At 52.4% G+C, this 23,794-nt stretch overlaps 1 protein-coding gene across 6 annotated transcripts in view; it reads right to left on the reverse strand.

Moving 5' to 3' along the window:
* Window positions 1-408: 408 nt before the first annotated feature.
* The window catches only part of LOC144944368 (calcium-dependent secretion activator 1-like), a 118,608-nt gene continuing 95,222 nt past the window's right edge, over window positions 409-23,794 (reverse strand). For 2 of the 6 annotated variants that reach the window (XM_078872477.1, XM_078872476.1), the window contains exons 21-29: window positions 21,384-21,500; window positions 20,836-20,991; window positions 18,510-18,660; window positions 15,812-15,880; window positions 14,608-14,691; window positions 12,552-12,584; window positions 11,944-12,051; window positions 1,897-2,001; window positions 409-712 (exon numbers count right to left, since the gene is read on the reverse strand). In XM_078872477.1, coding sequence (XP_078728603.1) covers window positions 539-712; window positions 1,897-2,001; window positions 11,944-12,051; window positions 12,552-12,584; window positions 14,608-14,691; window positions 15,812-15,880; window positions 18,510-18,660; window positions 20,836-20,991; window positions 21,384-21,500 — 997 coding nt within the window. In that variant the 3' untranslated portion in view covers window positions 409-538. Of the gene's footprint in view, window positions 713-1,896; window positions 2,002-4,461; window positions 5,051-11,943; window positions 12,052-12,524; window positions 12,585-14,607; window positions 14,692-15,811; window positions 15,881-18,509; window positions 18,661-20,835; window positions 20,992-21,383; window positions 21,501-23,794 lie in introns of those variants that run through there. The other 4 variants (XM_078872473.1, XM_078872471.1, XM_078872475.1 and 1 more) reach the window with 3 other exon arrangements.

Genomic DNA, 23,794 nt, shown 5'->3' on the forward strand with positions numbered 1-23,794 from the left:
GCGCCTCATTACCGAACTCCCCCGGCTGACAGACTACATGAGACAAGGGTCGGGATGAAGGGGCTGCAGTGGAGTACACGAGAATCCCTTTTCCACTGGCACATCCGAGACAAGCCAGCGCGGTACGGGTTACGGGAAGCTTTCCCCCCCCACCGTTATGCCGTGGTGAGACGGAATGAAGCCCGCGATGACGCTCGCCTCACAACGTGTCTCTGATTCGGCTCAGGGGCCCAAATCAAGGGGCCGGGGCCAAACGACGCCTTCGTTGCGCGCGGCGGTCAGTCGGCGCACGCCTTCGCACGCGCCACCTACGCTCACCTCCACGTGTTCCGTCGCGCGTCACTCGACAGCGGCACGGCTCGGTGGCGGGTCGGGGGGGTGGGGGAAAAAAAAATAACGACCCGGCACGCCAAAGAGGTGCCCCAGACTGGCACGGGGGGGGGGGGGGGGGGGTGGAGAGCGGGAGGACAAGTGCGAGTGGGATGGGACGAGCGAGACGAACAGAGGAAACGAACGGACGGACGACGGGCGGGCGCACTCAATCGTCGTCCTCCTCGTCGCTGTCCCGCATGGACACCCCGCCGAGGCCGCCGCTCTCGTTGACGCTGGCCGTGGCCTCCTCCACCGTGAGCCGCTTGCGCACCGTCTCGTACGCCTTGCCGTGCAGCGTCGAGTCCAGCACGCCCTGCAGCCTGAAGTCACGGTACATTTTCTGCGCCGGCGAGTCGGGGGTGGGAGGTTTGGCACATGGTGGTGGTGGTGGAGTAGGAGATGAGAGACGTGTGGTGGTTAGTGTAGCTCGTCTTGCACTGCCTCAAGATTGAAAACTCGTTTTCTTTAGAAATGAGTTTTGTGTTTAGTTTGTTTTCCTTCACCCGCACCTCCAGTTAGCGTGATTGGCTACGTACAGTGCGACCGGAGTTCAACACACATAATACAATCAGAGACATTGTGACTCGTGGGGAACGTCAGAGATCTCCAGCAGCCACTCAAATCCATCATCACGAGCAGCGGGAGGACTTCAGTATCCGTGTGGAACCATTTCACTTTTTTTTTTTGCAATTTACAATTAAATGTTCCGTCACCGTTGCTGAAGTCCCTCGCTGCTTGTGAGGAAATGGCTCCTGGAGGTGTCCACCTTCTCACCAAGGCCCCTCATGGCTTCACCTCACTGATCAAAGTCCCTTGTTCCCAATATCTGTCACAGCTTATGAAGGTCCCTCAAAAGTTGTTTTTTAGTTAGATCGCGTAAATATTAATGTCGTTAAACCATCCACCACCCGACACAGCCAATTATTAAGGTTTGTCACGTAAACAAAACCTGCCAATTCGTTACTAGCAACATAGAAGGTCCCTTCACTTTTCCTAACGATCCCTCACTGCCTCCGAAACATCTCCTCTGCCTCCCGTGTCTCTTGAGACCCACCCACCCGTTCCTTACTACTAAAACTAACACTATTGTGGGTTTTTTATTTTACCAGGTAAGGCCCACTGAGCTATATAGCTCTTTTTTCAAAAGTGACCTGGCTACAAATGAAAGCTCAACGAAGTGGCTTTTGGGGGGGATTTATAGCAGTCACATACTCTGAAATTCACGTCATAAATGTAGAGGGGAAAAAACCAGAGGGCCCGGAGAAAAATACACACAATCACAGGGAGAGAGAGAGAGACCCGCAACCTCCAAATATACAGCAGGCGCCAGGGGTCGGGATCGAGCCCACGACGTCCTGCATACCGGGCGAGGTCGTTAACATCTCCAAGCCACCGTGATGATGAAGAGAGAGAGACACGCAAATTAAAAATATACAGCAGGCGTCAGGGTCGGCATCGAATCGACGACCTCCTGCATTCCAGGCGAGGTAGTTGACATCTCCCAGCCAACCGCGGCGCCCTCACCTTGACGACGCGGATGAGCGTCTTGAGCTGCATGACGTGGAGCTGAATGTCGAGGCGGTCGGTGAGCCACGAGGACACCGTGGTCATGCAGCTCGTGTACCATTGCTGTGGTGGTGGGCGGGTGGGGGTTAGAGGGCGTGCGAGGAACACGAGCGCAAGGATGGAGGTGGGGGGAAGAGAAGGCCGGAGGAAGGTGGTGGTGAGGCAGTTAAAGGGAGTTGGAAGGATGGGCGTTCGAGGATAGAGGAGGATGAAGTGAAGGCCGCAGAAGGACGGCAGCAGATGCAGGGATGAGGAAGAGGATTTGGGGTGTGGAAGTGGCGTGGAAGTGGGGGAAAAGAAATAAGAGGAGTCTGGAGAAAGGCAGCCGTTGAGAGGGAGGATGGTGGAGTGGAGGAAGAGAACGGGGAAAGCCCTGGAGAGGTTGGGGTATTGTCCACCCTGCACAGTGGATGCTCCAGCATATACGCACGCACGCGTACACGCACACACGCATGCACACACGCTACCACACACACACTTGTAAAAGCTCACAAACGCACGCTTCAACTGACACAGCAACACAGACGACACCCACATACGGATATCGTATTTTGCCAATTGCCAATTTTAAACCCCCTTGCTGCATTGGATCAAGGTTATTCACACAGATGTGAATCCCTGCAGCCTCCCACGCACATCGCTGGCGTTGGAAACTATGTATATCAACTAAAACTAAACTTTTTTATTTTGTATTTTACCAGGTAAGTCCCACTGAGCTATACAGCTTTTTTTCAGAAGCGACCTGGCCACAAATGATAGCTCAACGAATTGGCTTATCAAGTGGTAATGTATCGCTGCCAAATACATTAAAAACGCATGTTCCTAAATGTTAAGGTAAAAACTGGAGAAAAATCCACACGAAAACGGGGAGACCGTGCAAACTCCAAATATACAGCCGTCAGGGTTAGGATCGAACCCACGACCTCCCGTATACCAGGCGAGGTAGTTAACATCTCGCCAACATGGCGCCCCTATACGCATGTGCACACAAACGTAAATACACAAACACCCCGCAGGCACGCATGGACACTTCTTCTGGCAAGTGCTGCGAGTGAGCGTCTATGAAAGCCGTCGTCACATCGCACGACGGGACTGCCTGGCCAGCAACACGCCCGGCTCCCTCTGTCTCCCCCAGTGCTGATGTTTATACACACACCGCAGCAGCCAATCGTTTACGGCTGAATCGACCTACAGGGGGCTCTAGAGGGCAGGTTCTAGTATCGTTCGCCACGGATCTTGGTTTGTGGCTGGGAACTGAACTCGTCGTTATCAGGTTGGTGTAGCAGTGCACGAACCACTTCGCCACCACTCGCCACACTGAGAAACACTGACACTTACACAACCCCACTCAAGGACAAAGATCTCCCGTATAGCCTTCACAGACTGTTGGGGCAAGTGCTGTTACGAGTACCTATTAAGGCCGGAACGGCTCGCGAGGGGGTGAGTGGCAAGTATCACACCAGGCCGCCTTTGTCTCCCCAGTGGCGATGTTTACACATCGCCCCAGGTGCTCATTTGAGGCTGGCCTTAAGAGGGACTCGAATTAGGCTTGCTGGGTACGAAGTGCAGCGCCCCAACCACTGCACTATCGCTCCCCACCACCAACACACACACTCGCGTGTACAAGTGCGCGCGCACGCGCACACACACCTGCGCCCCGTACGTAGGCACCAGAGGTACATGGACACTTGGACATTCACACAAATGAATACACGCATACCCACACGCGCACACACGCTCCTTACACGCGCACTCACTCCACCCAAACCCTATATGCACATAGATCCTGCGTATAGCCTAAACAGGCTGTAAGGACAAGTGCTCTTAGTGAGCACCTGTTAAGGTGGACACGGCACATGATGGGGTGGGTGGCCAGCGCCACACCCGACCGCATTTGTCTCCCCAATACTGATGTTTTGATGTTTACACACACACTGCATCACACACACACGCGCGCGCTCTCATCAGTGCAAATCTCAGAGCTCATGTCTGCACAGGGAGGACGTGTGTGTACGTGTTTATACATGTGTGTGTGTCCTGGCGGGTGGAGGGGGGTGCAGCCGAGTGGCTCGCATCTCAGACCTCAGCCTCTAGTTAATAAGCTGCCCGAGAGTTGTGGAAAAACCGCTCTGTCCCGCTAATTAGCGTTCGTTAAGAATACCACCGTGTTGTCAAGGAATGGGCCAATGCTCCTCGGTTGAACCCCGCGGTAATTCTCTGCATCACTGCACGACGACGTAATATGCCGTCTATTTAAATGGGAATTAACTATGGATGTGTGCAATCGACTGGCGCCCACGGAATGGAACACGTCCGGGAGGACTTACACTGAAGGAGACGGAGCGATGAAAATCAACTCGTGTGTAGGTGCCTGCTGGATTGTTACATTGTCGGATTGTGATGAGAGCCGGTGGATTGGGGAGGCCTTCATCCAGCAGTGGATTGACCAAAGCTGATGATATATTCTTCCAGACATAGGCAGCCGTGACTGAGTGAGCGACTCGTGTAGATTCGAACATTTGCTCTCGGTGGTCTGCGACGCTTTGAATTTGGCACAATTACAATGAAACCGATGCTTATGGCTACAACACGAATTATGGTGCAGATGTCGATTGGTGTTACTCGTGGGGCAGAGTCTGCCGAGAGATCAGCGTCACTTTCATCTCGTGCCAAACAACGTCAAATACTCGATGCCCATCATCAGCGCACCGAGTAATTCGCCTCGCGAGCAGCGCGACAATTAACGCCGGGCACGTCACTTGGGAGGCGACGGTGGGCGGCGGTGGAGTCAAACCACTTGCGAGCAGGCAGCCACAGCAGAGGGAACGCGCCCGAAGGAGACTGAGCGACGGAGCGACGAATTCAGCTCGCGGTGCGTGGCAATGGGTGAAGCGCGGCATCGTTGCCGGACCACGAGAGATGGCGGCAGCGTGGGGACGAGAGGTCCTCGCGCCGTGGCTAAAATCATGGCCAACGATGATGATGACGACGATTGTTCAGTTCCCGGCAAAATACTTGCGCGCACGAGGCCCGACCCCCCTTTCCGTGACCTCCCGCACTGGTCAGCGGTCACATGAACCACGTGTGCACGTTTCCCCATGATTCCTTGGGGCTGAGGAGGAAGGTGGGGAGGCAGTGGAGTGAAGAGGTGAGGGGGGGGGGGCGGCTGTGGGGGGGAGGGGGGAGTCAGGTGGGGATGGGTTGGGGGGTTGGGGGTTGATGGGAGGTAGTGGTTGGTGGGGAGAGGGATTGTGAAGAGCAGCACCACCGCTAGGACATGTGCATGGAGAGGCAGTGGGTAGCAGTCCCTGTGGCGGGGGAGGGGGCGGGGAGTCGGGGATGCTATCGGTTCACGTGGCATCTTCAGAACTGCAGGGGGGTGGGGGTTGCCGCTGTCTGTCATTCAACGTTAAACGACCGCTGTGAACCGGACCGCGCTTCCAAGCCACGGCTTCCCAACCTCCAGCTGTGGCCGCAACGCCACTGCCGCCACCACCACGGTCGACCCATTTCGTGCGTGCCAATCTGTTACATTCAGATCAGACATACAAATCAAATTCGGGACGTGCTGCACGCACCTGATGATTGCTTGCTAAACACGCCCAATGTCACGTGGGGTGTGGATTCAAATAATATTTGGCAGCAATGTGCCCATGAGCTGAATGGCAATGTCGAGGCTTGCTAGCCACGAGGGGGCTTCAGGGGAGAGATATTTGTGTAGTTTTGCTATTCTTCCGCCGTTTAAGGAGCGAACACTTTAATTCGGATTCAAATTACTGCCAGACAGAGGCGGATTTAGAAACTTCCCAAGGGAAGGACAAGGGTGTGGTCGTGAAATTTAAAGTTTTACCTCGGGCCCTACATTCATAAAATAAACACATTGCATGTATTTTATCTGGTAAATATTAAAAGAGTACCACTTTTCAGGGGTCTCAGGGGTCTGGAGGGAGGGGGAGGCGGATGCTTGACCCCTTAACGTGGAGAACCAATGACTGGAATTGAGACGGGGATCGTGTGTGAATGCACAGCACTTGCCCCAAAAGTCTGTTAATACTATACGGGGAATCCTTGTCTTTGTCGTGCACATGTGTGCCCATAGTGCTCTTCCGATCATCGCTCTGCATCACACGATGCATATTTAAACAATCATCAGGCGCGTGCGGTGTATAACGACGCCTCGATTTTACTTTCGAACGAAGATGGCTGGTCGACTGTGGTGGACTTGCGAGGTCTGGAGGTTTGGGAAACCATGACCGAAGATCCTCCCCTGTAGTGAGACTGGGGGGTCTGGACTGGATAGGCCAGCCCCCCCACTCCCAGTCTCACGTCTCACACGTACACACAGCAGCGCTCTCTTAACCGCGTCACAGTTGAGGAACAAACTCGTAAGAAACTAATTCTAGATTTGAAGCTTTCGTGACTGCAAGGATTCATACTCTTTGGTTTTTTTTCTTTCGGTAAAGTCACGTAGGTAAAAAATAAAATAAAAATTAATAAAAGTAATAATAGAAATAATGTATTATCTATTATTTTATTTCGTAATAAACTAGCCCACGAATAACAGGAGGAAGAGGCGGCTTAGCTTAAAACATAGTAGACCATTATATTGTGATGCGCAACTGAGTTTTGCGTTGAGCTGCGTATCAATGCGCCTGGTCATAGATCTGCCCGAGAACCTTCCACCATCCGACATAGCCAAATACATTTAATGGTCACGTGTACGAGCGTTTAACGATGCGCCGGTCGGCATTGGCCAAACACTGCATTGTTGAGCGTTTGCCCTCTTGTGCGGGAGGAAACTGGGGTAAAGCCCCCAATTACAAATTATAGGATGGCGAAGATACTCAAAAAGCTCCACACATAGATGGATTCAATCCAGAGAGCTCAAGACACATTTAATCTGTGCCTGGCAGTCCACTGCCCCATTGAGTGTTAGGAGAGCCGAGATCCATGTAACGGGATAAATTACATACATACACGATCGGATCTTGGGTTGGTCCTCTAAGACTCGATCTCTTGCCGTATTGGCAGTAGACGCCGAATCATTCCCAGGAATTGTCTCGATTCAGTGTCGCGATTCAAGTTCAACAGATCGATTATTGTCTCCTGTTTCGTTTGCAATCTCTCCGTTCGGGTGCCGTGTCTCGCTGGTGGCGTGGAGTTTACGCAGTGTCAAAGCGGGGCTCATCTCCTGTTTACAGCCCAGAGCCAGTGGTGGAAATTCCACGATCCTATGTGCCGGGGTCGTTCTTCTAGCCCTTTGGGCCAAACACCATTGACTTCCCCACGTAGTGGCACTAATTTTTTCCGAGACGGCACAAACGAGCCTCTTCAAATCGCAGCTCTGAATTATTGACAATTCACAGACTCGTTGGCTGGCGGGGGGCGGTGGGTGAGTCGTGGAGCGAGAGAGACAGAAATGATCATTAACACGCCCAATACACACACACACACACAACAATAAAAACGGTCCTGATTCACAGTGGTCTGTCAATCCGCTGCGTCTGGGCGTGTGAAGGACACGGCAGCCGACGCAACACGGCAGTTCGTAAAAAACCACCGTCCACTCAGCGGCAACACCCCCCCCGCCTCGTTCCGTTCGTGACAGACGCCAGCGTGTGTGGGTGTGCGCTGGCTGCGTGGCGATGGTGCGTGGTGAGGGAGGTGCGACGATGCGGGGGGGTTGGAATCTGGGGGAGGGGGGGTGCTGGGGCTCGGCATGGGGAGTGACGCATGCAGACACACACACAAAAGGGGAACACACGTGGTGGGGGGGGGGGGCTGCAGCCCCACCCCTCCTTCCCTCCTCCCACCCTGAATTTAAGACGCGGAGAATGATTATTCCTTAAAAAGGGGCAAATTGGGACTTTTCATAACTGTAAGAGAAAATTGGCAATAACTGCTGTTATGTAAAAATCAATGGAAGCTGCGTGAAAATGCGAGGGTAATTGATCCATATGGGGTTTAAACTGCTTACAAGAAGTGTATGTTCATTCATCGCATCTGTCACATATCTGTGCTCTTCTGTCTACACCACAAGCGGTTAATCGTTGTGCGCGCATCGCTGTCTGGAGAACCCCTCCTCGACCGCCCCACCAATGCCGACGAATGTTAAGTCATTTGGAAAGTTTACAAGACACGCAGGTTACCCGAACTAAGTAAAAATTAACGTTCATCTTTTTTTCCCGATACCTTTTAAATTCAATAACCTGGCTTAAATCGACTCCCACTCCCCAACCTCTGCTTATCCACTGTACGATTTTCAAGAGCCGTGAGAATTTGACGGGAGCCCCGTTTCATGATCATACAATGGATGGGCATCTGCCATTGCCTCTCAATGGGCTTCCCAACTGGTTTACAATGAGAGACCCCTGCTTTGATTGTGACGCTGAAGGCCAGCGAGGGGTGTGTACAATAAACACGCGCTGAATCGAGAATACAAATCCCATCAATTCACACGGGTGGCATTGTGCTTACCCAATAACCACCACGACGGGAATTAAAGCCATTATTTTTTAAGACAGGCTCCAAAGACATCTCCAGTAATCTTTTTATTTTTGGCAGCAGCGATAAAATAAACAGGTTCCTCGGCCCAACATTCCGAGAACCCCACGACTGCCATTTATTAACACAATCCGATTAATTTCTAGATGCCCCACCGATCTCTAACAACACGGGCCCTCTCTCTATGCTTCCTTCTCGCCAGCCGATTCAATGTCGTGAAAGCGATGGCTCCTTCGAATGTACAGAGGAGAAGAGGCTTGAGCGATTTAATGAGCACATTGCGATCGGTGGGAGACGCGTAGAGGCCTCAGTTTATTATTTAACTCTTACCTATCGCACCTGCATTCAAATTAAACGGTGTCAATTTAGCCCAGATGGCGGTATCAGTTGGGCTCAAGGTGACACGAGAGCACCACGGAATACGTGGGGCCACCGGGAGGAGACCGCCTCCCAGCAGAGGAGGAAGCACCCAAACGACCCCGACTCTCTCCAGAAGCCCTATCTCGTCATTTAGCTCTGGAGCGTATTTGCGATGCGCAGGAATAACAAGAATTGTATTACTACGATTCGACCGATTGTCCAACGAATTCAGCTTACGCGATCTAACCCCAAAACCCAATTGTGAATCACGTAGAGGCTACGACATAAAACGTTATTCTCTAGAATTTATCCCCGTTCCTATCACCGGTTGCTCATAAACTTGCCATGTAACCCAACGGTAGAGCTCGCAGTCGGAAGATTGTGAGTTCAGTACCTGGTTGGGGGTGGGTTGACTGGGCCCACAATCCCCCAAGAGTCAATAAAATGAGTACCCCTTCATCGCTACTCTGTGACAGTCCACCGTTGTTGGCACACTGCGAGAAACAGAAGAGCAACAGCCTCAGTGCTAAATTGAGCAGGAAATCACTTAGACCTTTTTGTTCTTGTTGACAGTCCGTAAATGGATCAACCCCACACTTTTAAACGTCAAGGGTCCTAAATGTGTTCCACCGTTCGAGCTACGGTGGTGTCTGATCGCCAGCGGAGGGGGGAGAGAGGGGGAGAGGCAAGGAACGCGTGCGCGACAGGGAGGGCGGTGGGAGGACAACAGGGGAGGGCCACAGGACAGGACAGCACATGACCCACACAGCAGGTGGAATCGGGGAAACTGCTCGCTCCGTGGTAGCGAAACCAGTGACACCCCCCACCCCCCCGTTATCATCGCTCGTCAAAGCAGATAACGATGCGCCCAGAATTAAATTACGAATGACAGGGAAAAAAACGTTCTTGCGAATGATGATTAAATTAAATGCTACCGATATGCAACGGTTGCCCCTCCCTGTGGTGGCAAGGCCTAATGCTGGCCTAGCGAAGCCTGGAATGACAAGGCAATGATCGGCTTCTAGAGTGAGAGGAAGCAGGAGGCCGTGTGGCTCCTGGGATCAGACACATTGAGCTAGTGATGCTGAGATAGGTTCAAATTTGGGTATCAGCCACTCGTGATTGAACTGGATTCTCAAATGTAGTGAGCTGATGGTTTCAACCACTCAGTCTCCATTATTGCACCTAAAAAAAGTTTAGCTTTGCACTTCATTTGCCTCAATTTAATCCCTGACAATAAAAAAATATGTCGATTTGACTTCCGCATGACAAACATCTCTATACAGCTGGGCAGTCGCGCCTTGGTGGTGCGCAGATGAAATAGGTGATGAGAAAGGAATCTCACAAGTAGTTCTGCCATATCTGCTTCCGCGAGAGCCATTCACCAATAAACAAGGCGACGCATTTCTCTGCGCAAGAACCGAAGGGACGCTTCATCAGACGATGGGACGCCGACAGCACAGATTGAATAAAATTGAGCAAAAACAATGAAGTGAGAGGTGATGCTGCGGAGCCTGTCTCGTTGCAGCCACGTTTGGTGGGAGACCCCTTGCCAAGTGCTGCTGCAGACACGGGCTGGCTCTGCCACCAGTGACTGCACCCCCTTCCCCTGGGCTGGGTGTGGAGGCCTGGTTCCTTAGAAGCACGGCCTCGTCATCATGGTCTTTTTTTCTTCTACAAACGCGAGGGTGGAAATCATCACAGCAGGAGGGGCTCTCAACTTTCTCTGCGTTGGCCGTGCAATGATGATGGGCTTAAATTGATCAGATCCTCCTCCCACTCCGTGATTTGCTTACCTTTCCTATACTTTGAAACTGCTAGCATTTGTTTTATTGTTTTGTTGTTGTAACTTTCTGACCCGCCCCTACTGGACATCTGTGAAAAATACCTTCATATGAAAGGTCATTGTATTTCCCCAGGACAAATAAAGATCCCGATTCTGAACTTTCAGTGCGTGCACACGCATTACACAGCCAGTATTCTTAGAGGCCTAATTCTAATCCCACGGACAACACGCATGTGATATTAAGGGACCTGCCGAGAAAGAAGCGGTTCGGAGTTGGTGGCCTGCAAGACGGTGTGCCCTCCAGAGCCCTTGCACGTGGTTCCACGTGCCAGGGGCTCTGGAGGGCACAGCACTTGTGGCATGCCCCGAGGCACGGCAGGTCCCGAAATATTACGGGAAAGAGTTTTGGCTGGGAACCGAGTAAAACGCAAGGACGGCACGTGGACAGGACACACGGAGACGGGGAACGGGGGGGAGGGGGAAACTTGTGTTGAAAGTGGGCCTGGTATTGTTGCAGTTGTTGTGTTGTTGTTATTGTTGTTGGTATTCGTGGTGGCTTTGTGAAGTATGCCTTTCACTGTTCAGGCGCTGCAAGATTTGCTTGAGGGGAATTGCGGCAGAGAAAGTGACATCACATTTGTGGTATACAGTAACATGGGACTTGGTCCGGAAAAAGTGGGCTTGGGCAAAGTTCTTCACAATATATTAAAATTGAAAACCAATAAGCAGATGCTAAACTCACCTTAATGATGTTGAACCTGCCAAAACACCCGAACGCTGGCCGTATTAGATATACAGACCATAAACTCGCTTAAACACCATAAACACCTTCACCTGGATCTAAGCACCATGAATCAAACCTAAAGGCCCACCAACGCAGCATGAGGAGGCCAAATGAGAGTCGGTGGATCCGAGTTCACGGTAAGGAGTGTAAATTGATAACCCTTGTTCTGTCCATTTAAAAATGGAGCAGGAAAGAGCAATCCAGTCTGGGACGACTTAACCGTGCTTTGCAGACCACTCGGGCCAGGCATTGTCTGTGACTTTGTCGGTGTGGTATTCAGAAAAAAACATGGAAAGGGCTAGGTCCTTTTCTGAAATTGGTTGGGACTTTCTTCTGAATTGAGTGTCCTTCTGACTGGTCACAGCAGGCCGAAATCGGATTCTAAAGATAAATTTGACATGTAATTACAAACAACTTAAAAACTAGATACACTGCCATATTGTTTCTTTCTTTTCTGATAGCTTATCAAAAACGTAAATGGCATCTTTAAGAAGATAAAAATATTGCCCCCCGAACTCCCCCGTGATGTCACTTCCTGTGCCACCATTCCCTGGTTGCCATGGTGACTTACGTCGAACAGCCTCTCAATGTACATTTCCTCAGTGACGCGCTCGCGCAAAATGTCCTGGTTGGCTCGCACAAACGTGATGTACGAGTCAGCCAGGTCCGCGCCCGGCTTCTGCCCCCCGAGAGGGACAGAGGAGATTCAGGGTTTTGGGGGTGAGGGGGTGGGGGTGGCGGAGGTAATGGAGGGAGGCAGAGGATGGAAGGGTACGGGGAGGGTCAATATAATGAGAAGTGAGAGAGTAACGAGAGAGAGATCGAGGGGAATTTGTAGTTTCCGGGGATATATTCATAGGAACGGGGAAGGTGATGTTTTGTGGCAGAAAGGAGAGAGAGAGGTAAAGAGCGAGATTGAGAGAGGGAAAAAAGGGCAGAGGGGTGATAATCACAACAATGATAAAATAAAACGAACAAAAGGTGTTAATGGTGGGGGGACACACAGAGAGCACGTATTACTATGGCGCACAGTGAACGCACGAGGCTGGCGTGATCCAAAACCGCCGGAATCGCGAGGGGTCGCGTGGCGAATTCGTGCCGACGCGGCTCTCTCTAGCTCTCTCGTGCGCGACGCTTTGCGGGTGACAATACGTTACGGCTTGGCGAGGAGGCACTCACAGGCACGTCCACGTATTTAGAAGCAGCTTTAACCTGTACGGGGTCGAGAGGGGGGGGAGGGGTGAGCGACCAACAAAAAACAGACAAGACAGACGCCGTCGCCATCTCTCACCAACCTTCACCATTGAACGCCATTAACGAATTTCTGACGGCGCCGCGAGTGCCCGTGGCCGGCGCAGCCACCGCTAATGCTCAGCTCAAGGTGGCCCTCTATTGTGCGAGGCGTGGGGGGGGGGGGAGGACCAAATCGGGAGAGGTTGCGTGCGGAGAATCTCTCTCTGGAATCTCTCCTCTTTGTAAACAGGCGACGGGCAGGGAGCGGCGGGCTAAGTGGGTCCTTTCCGCGCACGTGCGAACGAATCCGTTCGATAGCGGACCGGCTCTCAGAAACACCTCGCCGAATAATCGCGTCCTTTTATTTCTCATCCCGGCGGAATCCACTCCGGGCCGCTCGCGGTAAGCGGCACGCTGAATGCTGGCGAGTGACCGTGGGCGCCTCAGTCGAAAATTCAACGTTTAAAATTGAAGTCAATTCGCCGTATTACACAAGTGCTTCATCGTGGCCATTCTGCAGGCAAAATAAATTCTCGAACAATGACGACTCCATGATGAATTGTTCCATGTGCCTGGTTACGCCAGCACAGCAATGTCGGCAGCAGTGACCTTGGCTCGTTCGCGATCACTTTCGCGATATAGATTTTAATTTTGATATCCATTTTGTTCTCATGCCCAGGTGCGCTGTGTTTTTGAAATCACGCGAGCGGATTGTCCAGTGTATAGCTGGGATTTTATTTTTTAAGGAAGGAGGGGAAGGTGGGGGGGGGGGGGTACTTTTAAATACTGAAAAAAAAGTAGAAAAAAATATATGTAAGTCGAAAAACCCGAGTTCGCAAACTGAACATCGCGCAGCAAAGCAATGGCGGGGAATCGTCACGAGGCTCCAGTCAGTCCCAGCTTAGCGCCACACTCTACAACAATGGATGGCTCATTCCAGAATCATTGTCATTTTCTGCTGCCGTTTTTTTGCACCTTCACGGAAATATAGTATTAATTAAGGAAGCCATAAAGCAGGGGTGGGGAACGTCCGGCCCGCGGGCCGTATAAGGCCCGCAAAATCATTTGGTCTGGCCCTGCCAAGGCAACCGCAGACAGGACTCAAAATTCAATAAATCTAGGCGCAAACCTGGAAAAGCATTTGCGAGTAGCAACAGCATCAATACCAGCTAACAATACACGCCTCACCAAAGAGAAGCAGTTCCAGCCATCACATTCGGGGTGAGTTAATTAAATGTTTGACCAAATATAACGGGCTAATTTATAAGTTGCTAATTTTGTATGGCCCGCGAATGATGTTTCAATATCAAAATGGCCCTTGGCAGAAAAAAGGTTTCCTACCCCTGCCATAAAGCAACATTACAAGCTGGAAACGGGCTACTTTTGCCCATTATGGAGATAGCAGGGTTTTGTTAAGGGAGTGGATATCAGAATTAAAGTCATAATTTAGAATGGAGGAATAACAATTAGCTATGAAGCTCTTTTTCACAAATGTCAAGTAGTGTGTAACATGTTACCCCCGTATAACAGGGGTAAGGGGCCGTCCATAAATGACGTCACGCACCTGGGGGGGGGGGGTCAGACATTTGTGACGATGTGTGACGAGGGGGGGGGGTTTGAGAAATGTGACGTCACATCAAAATACAATTGTTATCACAACACTCCTACAATATCAGAGTGCAGCGCCACATTAAAGCGATTTGAAGCATGTTTTATTTGGGGGGGGGGGGAGGCAGAGCTTTGTGACGTCATATTTGAGGGGGGTCTGACTTTTTGTGACGCCGTGTGACGAGGGGGGGGGGGGCAAAAATCGTCCAAAATCGCGTGACGTCATTTATGGACGGCCCCTACCGCCAACACTTAAGTAGGCCGGTACTGTGGATACATCTTACACAAACACCACCTTACGTAAATCCAGTGCTCACCCATCGATGAGCAATGGGGTGCAGGAGGCGGGATTACTGGAGGGAGAGTGTTGGGGGGGGGGGGGGTGACGTCTTACCGTGAAGGACAGGAAAGAGGAGAACAAGGTGCCCTCGTCGTAACGAGACAGCTTGGCCAGGATGCCCTCCAGCACCACCACCAGCTGCATACCCACGCACCACAGCAATCGCGTCAGGGCGTGCGCGCTCCACAAACACAGGACGATTAAAGTGGCCTGGCCAGCTGGAGTGGCAATCGTGCGGCGGAGTGGCCGGGTGGACTTGCGCTCTCACTCCCGTCGTCATCGTCGTTTTTATTGTTAACAAGAAGCCTCCCAGTGCAGTTACAATCTCGAGGAGCCAGAACAAAGGTGGCACCTGAGATCATGAATCAGCAGGGGAAGTGATCAAATACCAAATACGACCTTCAAAAACAACGGAATATTTACATTCTATAAACTATTTAATTTAATAGATAAAGCCCACTGAGCTATGAGTGTTTTTTTAGGCGACCTGACCACATATGATAACTCATCGAGTGATTTATCACATGTGGAGGGGGTGAGGGGGGGGGCAGGGGGGGGGTGTGAGGGGGGGGCGGGGACGGGGAGGGGGGCAAACCCGGAGGAACCCGTAGAAAAACCAACACGACCAGCACGAGGAGAGAGCACACACGAACTCCAAATATACAACAGCAGGCATCGACAGGGTCCGGGATCGAACCCACGATCTCGTGCAATACCGCGCGAGGGAGGTAATGCCGCCACGCCCCGGTTTAGACGGTGTATTGACTGTACACACCACACGATAATACAACACAATTGACAATCTAAAACCCTGCTCAAGACTGTAATTAGTCCGCTTTCTGAAGCGGACTAGTTACCTAGGTGGCATAGGTTGACTGACTGAGATGGCTGGCCGATGCACCACCTGTGCCCTCCTACTTTGGCAAAAGCAAATGCACACACACACACACCTCTCCCAGCCAGGATTTAAAAAAGACAATCTCGAACGAGAGTATCCAACAGTGGCGTTCAAACTGAAGATGGTAACAGCAACTGTGAAGGAGGAAACTGGCTCCCCGTTTGATATTAACTCTGGGAAGCTTCTGTTTTCAGTGCCAGCTTTGCACCAATTGCTGGCACGAACAATGCAAATAACTCCATTCGTGGGAATGGAAATATGGGGCAGTGTTGGGTGGGGGGGCCCCCACTCTCAGGGTCATGGTTCCCGGTTTGTGTACCACGCAACTCAAAGGATGCCGGTTTTTATTTGTGGACGAACCTTGGCCACCATGATGCCGATCATGTCCTTGAATGTGTCTTCAATTAGCTGCTCGATCTTCTTCTGTTGCTGCTCGCACACGAACACACACATGTACACACATCAACACACACATACATACAAGGAACAAATATGCACTCAAGAACACATCCACGTACACTCGTGCACACACGCGTGCTCATAAACCAATAAGTAACGGTGACCTCACCACGGCGCCTGTGCCAGGCCAGGTGCACTTTGAGGCCACGTGAAGTGTCGAAGGCTCGCCTGACAGACCCATGTGCCACGGGATGGCTCACAATCACACGCACACACATACACGTTGGAATGTGCATGAGGAAATAGACAGGATGGTCCCGCCAGCTGGTATAGCCGTATAGACCGGTGGGATAAATGCTGTTAGCGAGTATCTACAAAGGCCGGCATGGCACATGAACGTGGTGGTGCGGCCAGGATCACGCCCAGCCGCCTTAGTCTCCCGAGCGCCGATGTTTTCTGCACATGGCACCGGGTACTCATTTAAGGCTCAGTCGACCTAGGAGAGGCCCCTAGGTCGACTGAGCCGACATTGCCGCCGGGATCATAGCGTAGTGTGCTAACTGCGACACGACAACTCCCCGGACTTCTCATATACAAATACCAAGATCTCTGTGCAGTCTTAACATATTGTTTGGGGCAAGTGCTTCATATTCGCAAACACTGCGAAATGCCATCGGATATGGAGAGGCCAAAAGGCCTCCCGATTCTGTTAAATATGTGAAAGGCTGATGGCTTTTCCCGAGAGGGGATAAACCCCCCGCACCCCCCCCCTCCCCAGTTTCGAGGAGGGGGTTTGGAAGATTGGGCGGGGGGGAGGGATGATGAAACGGTGACATTGAAACAAATTAGGAATTTTAAAGAGGCGCTTTCAGGTAGCTCAGTGAGACACGGACCCATTCCGATACGGAATGTGTAATTGCACGCGACAAAGAGACGCGCGCACAGCCAAGGACGACTCTCAGGATGCGTGCACGGGGACGAGGGTGTACTGCCGCACAGAGCGCACACAGGCGGGGACACACACGCGCTCGTTCACGCGGATACGTGCACGCACGTGAGCCAACATACGCACACGACTGGGGTAGGGCACGTGAGTGGTAGCTACAGCCACGGCGAGAAATATACTGGGTTATTTAGTTTATTTTGCTGCTGTAAATTTCCACGGAACAAACCACTTTTGTTGAGCTGTTATTTGTGGCCAGGTCAATGCTGAAACATAAGTTACCTGGTAAGATAAAAAAAAATTGTTGAGTTTTATTTGCATATTTTTAAAGTGATTTGTTTACCTTTCCTATCCCGTACTTTGCACTTCCCTATCCTGTTTTTGTACTGTTTGTTGTTGTAACGTTCTGACCCGCCACTACTGGACATCTAGCTTTATAGCTCATCGGATTCCTCCTGCAGTATAAATAAATAATTATGGATGTAGTGTGCCCGCCGGCCAGAACCAGCTGAAGTTAGGCCCTGGGCATGGAGGGCACGGATGGGTAGCCCCACGGGCACTGTGGCTCGAATAGAGGAGTCCCCCCCCCCACCCCTCGATTGACTTGCCAGGGTGGGCAAGAGGGAGTTGAGAGATGTGGCACGCGGACGTGTGGTGAAATTTATAGCGGGGGGGGGGGGGGGGTGTGGATGTACAAATAGGGACAATACAGATGGATGAAAAAGGCCACGTGGCCGTAGACTGGGCGCTGACGCCACACACTGCTGCCTTGCACAGGTCCACACGTTGCGAATGGAGCCATGCACTTTTAAATAGAAATTGAAAACTCATTTCTCTAGAACTGCTTTTTGTGTTCCGTTTTTTTGTCCTTCCCCTGGACCTCTGGGTTAGCACGGTTGGCTACGTATGGTATGAAACATACAAACATTCTCTAACGATATCTGCAATTGCCCCATTGTCTCCGGAGAAAGAGAGCTCTTTATTTTCACAGCAGGGTTGCAAGGCCGCACGTCGGCACGCCTCCCCCTCCCCTCTCCCCCTCGCCCTCCCCTCCACCACGGCTTCCCATCTAGAAACCAACTTCGTTTCAGCAGCAGCGTATATAAACGCAGATCGTTCGGCGCTGATGGGTTTCTTAACTCTGCGCGTGGCACACGTGAGTACACACGACGGCAATTTTTGTGATATGCGCGGTGACGAAGATGGCACTGGACAAGGGTGATGATGGAATGTAATGATTACGGGAATGGTGACAATGATGACGATAATGATGATGATGAACACGTGGTGAAGTGTTGAGTAAGCGGTGAGCATGGATGGTGATGATGATGCGGATGACGGTGATGATGATGATGGTGATGAATATACCGGTTGTGATAATGACAATTGACAGTGATCATGAGATCAAATATGGTGATGATGATGATGGCGGTGGTAGTGTTGACGAAAACGCCAGTAACACTGGTGACACTGGTTATTGCGATGCAATTGATGATGCGGATTATGCTGATGACACTGATGAGACACTGGTGACACTGGTAACGCTGACAATACTGATGATGCTGATGACACTGATGGAACTGATGATGGCGAAGACGCTTATGACACCGATCAAGCCGACGACACTGATGACGCCGAAGATGCCGATGACACCGCTCGTGTCGATGACGCCCGTGACGCCGGCCACACTGACGATTCCCGCGAAGGGCCGCGCACCTCCTTGGAGCTCTCCAGCGCCCCTCCTAGCTTGGCCGTCTGGCCCTTGGCCTCGACCAGCACGTTGAGCATCGTGCACACCGACTGTGGCGTGCGGAAGTCCGTCGAGCGGCTCGTCTTCGCCAGCTTCGCTTCAAACGCAATCCGCGTGCTGGCGGGGGGGAGGGGGGGGGTCACACGCACGGGGTCACGAGGGTCACGAGATCACATGGGTGGCGGCGGGGTATCGGGGTCATGAATGGAGATATCACCCCATCGGTGTTGCCAAATCCTGAGAGTGAAAAAGTCGCCAAAGGAAGATCAGAAGGCCACGCGCAATAGGCCTTTTCAAAGGGTAAAGGATCAGCCCTGCATTAATTCTAGATTTGAAGCTTTCGTGACTGCAAGGAATCATCTTCTTAGGTTTTTTCGGTAAAGTCACGTAGAAAGTAAAATAAAATAAAAATAAAAACAAAAATCACGACGTTTCGGAGGCAACACAAGTCTCCGTCATCAGGTGGGACCGTCACAGCCAGATTAGCTGTATCAAGTGAGGCAATGATTCAAGATGTAATCCCTTAAAAGCGAGTTGGGGAGGGAGAGGGAGGGGGGAGCTCATCAGACTATGGTAGCCAATGAAAGGAACGTATCGGGAGGGAGGGGGGGCGAGGCCAAAAGGGTGGGCGATGGACGTGGAAGCGCTTGTGCCCAAGCGGCCAATTACTGCACACGCCAACACAATGGAGCGATTGTGCGCAAGCGGCCAGCCCCTGCACCCGCCAACACAATGGGCAGAGAGGAGGAGGGGGAGGTCTAATACACATGATAGACAAAAGAACGAAAATGATGATGGGTACAAACTTAGGGGGAGCTCATCAGACTATGGTAGCCAATGAATGGAACGTATCGGGAGGGAGGGGGGGGGGGCGGGGGGGGGGGGCGAGGCCAAAAGGGTGGGCGACGGACGTGGAAGCGCTTGTGCGCAAGCGGCCAATTACTGTACACGCCAACACAATGGAGAGAAAGGGGGAGTGGGGGGTCTGATACACATGATAGACAAAAGAACGAAAATGCCCATGTTTATACCAATGCTGGCTGAAACAATGAAGAGAGTACTGTGGACCATCTTATCTGACAGGCACTATTTTAGTGCCTGTCAGATAAGATGATACTGTACTTTACCGAGTGTTAACATCCCCAGTTATTTTAACAGTACTCTCTTCATTGTTCAGCCAGCATTGGTATAAACATGGGCATTTTCGTTCTTTTGTCTATCATGTGTATCAGACCCCCCACTCCCCCTCTCTCTCCATTGTGTTGGCGTGTGCAGTAATTGGCCGCTTGCGCACAAGCGCTTCCACGTCCGTCGCCCACCCTTTTGGCCTCGCCCCCCCCCCCGCCCCCCCCCCCTCCCTCCCGATACGTTCCATTCATTGGCTACCATAGTCTGATGAGCTCCCCCTAAGTTTGTACCCATCATCATTTTCGTTCTTTTGTCTATCATGTGTATTAGACCTCCCCCTCCTCCTCTCTGCCCATTGTGTTGGCGGGTGCAGTGGCTGGCCGCTTGCGCACAATCGCTCCATTGTGTTGTCGTGTGCAGTAATTGGCCGCTTGGGCACAAGCGCTTCCACGTCCATCGCCCACCCTTTTGGCCTCGCCCCCCCTCCCTCCCGATACGTTCCTTTCATTGGCTACCATAGTCTGATGAGCTCCCCCCTCCCTCTCCCTCCCCCCTCAACTCGCTTTTAAGGGATTACATCTTGAATCATTGCCTCACTTGATACAGCTAATCTGGCTGTGACGGTCCCACCTGATGACGGAGACTTGTGTTGCCTCCGAAACGTCGTGATTTTTGTTTTTATTTTTTATTTTATTTTACTTTCTACGTGACTTTACCGAAAAAACCTAAGAAGATCAGCCCTGCAATTTCTTGCTCATGGAACTGCTGGCATAAGGGCCTCCACTGGTGGGAGGAGTTCTAGACTCCGCCCTCAGTTGAGGGCATTTTGGCCTACTCTTCCACAACGGCCACACGTCTTGCAAGAGAGATTCCTTCTAATGTCGTCAAAAACGTCACTTGGCATTTCACCGAGCGTTACCGATAGACAATTGCTACAGGAACCTTGATGCAAACCTGGAATTGTGCGAGTCGTCGTTTTGGACATGTCGGCGGCTAGAGAAAACCACAAAGGTCGCTAGGAATCGAGCGATAAAATCACCGACTTGGCAACACCGGCTCCACGCCCGTGGGGGGTGGGGGGGGTGGAAGCGGTGGGGGGGGAGGGCGGGGGGGGGTCCGGTCCCCCGTTGAAGACTGCGCGCGGGACCGAACGCGAGGCCTCACCGCTTGACGCACGTCTGGATCATGTCGCTCGCCATCTGCTTGAGCCGCCCCTCCAGCTGCTCGCCGAACTCGGGGTCGGGCCAGTGCAGCCCCGACACGAAGCTCTGCAGCGTGTCCAGCTTCCAGAAGAGGTCGATGGACTCGGCGGACTCGTTACTGGCGGGCGATAACGTGCGGGCGGGCGGCGGCGGGGGGGGGGAAATCGCACGACATCAGGGAAGGGGGGTATGGCAACAAGCGGGAATCGCGTGACATCGCACGACCCGGTGCGCGCGGGGGTCATGCGTCACGATGGCACGCGTGTAGCCGTAGAACTGTCGGGGCGAGTGGTGTTAGCGAGCACCTATGAAGGCCCGCACGGCACACGAGGGAGCGGGAGGCCTACGCGATGGCCGGACCGCCTTTGTCTCCCCAGTGCTGAAGTCGAATACACACCGCACCCTCTCCGATTATCACGGTTGGTTAGGTATGGTACGAAAGAAGTTCACCCCTCCTCCCCCCACGCGACATGGTGGGAGGGGGGGAAGAGTAACGCCACGGACGCTCACTCCGAGTTGTAGATGGAGGAGACCCACGAGGGGGCCGAGAAGCTGGGCAGGTTGACGGGGGGCAGCGTCACGGGGGGCAGGGTCACGGGCACCTTGGGCAGGTTCCCCGTGAGGCTCCTGCACCGATTGGGGGGGGGGGGGGGACACGGGAAGGAAGAAGCGAGACACAGAGGGGGAGGAGGGAGACACGGGGCCGGGGGGGGGGGAGAAAGGCGACATGGGGAGGAGGAAAGAGATTCAGGGAGGAGGAGACATGGGGAAGAGGAGGAGGGAAACAGGGAGGAATAGGAAGACGCGGGGAAGAGCGGGGAGACGTGAGGCGTAGGAGGAGGGAGACAGGAGGATGAGGCGAGACACGGTAGGGAGGAGGGTGAGGTGGGGGGGAGACACGAAGATGCACACAGTCACAGCGTGGAGGTTGCTTGGTTCCCATCACGGGGTAGGGTCAGCTGCGAGTTTAACGCCGCTCTAAGCCTCCTGCTGAACACTGACAAATAAGGGTTTTAACTTCAGCTGGGTTTTAGGACCCACAAAATATTTCCACACTGGGCACACCCCATTCGGTGCACTCCTCGCGATGGCTGGAGGCTGTGAGTCAAGTGCCTACAACATTACCAACGAGAAATCAAGCGCTGCTGACGAACGTGTGATCCCGATCACCCGTCGAGCGAGCAATTCGCCTTCTGTGGAGCGCGGACAACAAACGCCGCTGCAGAACAGGCAAAGCCGTCTATCGCGGATATTTATTGAAGGGGAGAATGTGTTCAAAGCCTATGCATTGATCGATATTCGTTGTTTGGGTTGGGCCACGTGGTAGTTATTTGTAATTCACTCTCCACCACCCGACATGGTTGTCACGTTTGTATTTATGTATGTTGAACTTCCTTCGCACTGTACGTAGCCAACCGTGCTAATCAGAGGTACGGGGAAAGAACAACAAACTAGAGACAAAACGTGGAGATTAATCGATAAAATCAGCCGATTCGGAGCTGGATGGATCGTCCAATCCATTTCAGGACCATAGGAGATGTTGACGGCTTGGGGAGGGCCATTTTATCCAGCAGTGGATCGATCATGGCTGATGATGACGACGATGACGAACGGCATCGGCACCCACGAGACAAAGGTGACGGAGTGCGGCTTCTCCGGCGATGGCAGCGCCCACGCGATGGAGGAGCCACCCAGGGATGTTTTGCTTTCACTGTCGATCATTAAAGTGAGTTTGATATCTGGGAGGGAAGGGTGGGGGCAGGGGGGGGCGGGGTGGGGGGGTGAGCGGGGGCTTCACCCCCCCCCATTGTTTCTGTGGGGAATTCCGCCCCCGCCCCCCCCCCTTTGGGGTGGTGGGAGGTGCAGGTGTCAGCGCCGCGAGGTCACTAAAGAGTTAATGGGGCACAACGAACCCCGCCACCGGCGGGAGTGGCGCGCAATGTGTAATTTCGGACGGCTCCCTGGGAGTTTAATTAGCGGGACAACGCCACAGTGTTCGTTACCGCGAGCCAATCGGACGCGCGGGCTCCGTCGCCATCGCCGCCACCGCCGCGCGTAGGACAGGTGTCCGTCGCGGGCAGGTGTGCGGGCGATAATGACATCAGGGGCGACACGTGCGAGCGTGCGAGCGCACATGCGTCCGTGTGTGCCCGTGTGTGCGTGTGTGTACGTATGCCCCCCCCCCCTTCTCCCACTCACCCACCCTAGGTTAACTCGGTTTGAATGAGTACCTGGTGCAGTGTGTAAACTTCAGCATTGGGGAGACAAAGGCGGCCGGGGACGGTGCTGGCCATGCCATCCGTCGTGTGCCATGCCAGCTTTCATAGGTGCTCGCAAACTCAGAGCATTTGGCCTGGTAACCTCTTAAGGCTATATACGGGGATGTTTGTATTTGTGCGTTTGCGTGTCCGTGTAGGCAAGGTTGTGTGTACGTTCATGCTTGCAAGTTGCTTGCGTTGCGGGGAGTGAGTGGTTAGCATACTGCGATGTGAATTCGACGACACAGATGTGAATTTCGGGCCACGGCCAACATCATCAGTGGCGAGTGGTATCTGAATTGCTCCTGGCCCATCACCCCCCACATCCACTCCGCCAACTCGTACCAACTAGCATCGTGGTTAAAACGAATCCCCATTACAGCAGTATATTGGTAAAGTTCCCGCAAAAGAAAAAATATAAATTATTTATTTAACACATGAGTCGATAGAAATGATAGCAAAGAAGCACTGTATAGAAACATGCATTTTGATTATTTGGTGGCTAGAAACTTTCAACATGATAAGGCACTTTCGTTGAGCTATCATTTGTGGCCAGGTCACTTTTTAAAAATAAGCTAATAGCTCAGTCAGCTTTAAAAATTATTGTTTAATTTTATTTGTATATTTTGTGCCATTTGCTCACCTTTCCTCTACTTTGCACTC

The sequence above is a fragment of the Lampetra fluviatilis genome, chromosome 34, assembly GCF_964198595.1.
Source record: "Lampetra fluviatilis chromosome 34, kcLamFluv1.1, whole genome shotgun sequence".
NCBI lineage: Eukaryota > Metazoa > Chordata > Hyperoartia > Petromyzontiformes > Petromyzontidae > Lampetra > Lampetra fluviatilis.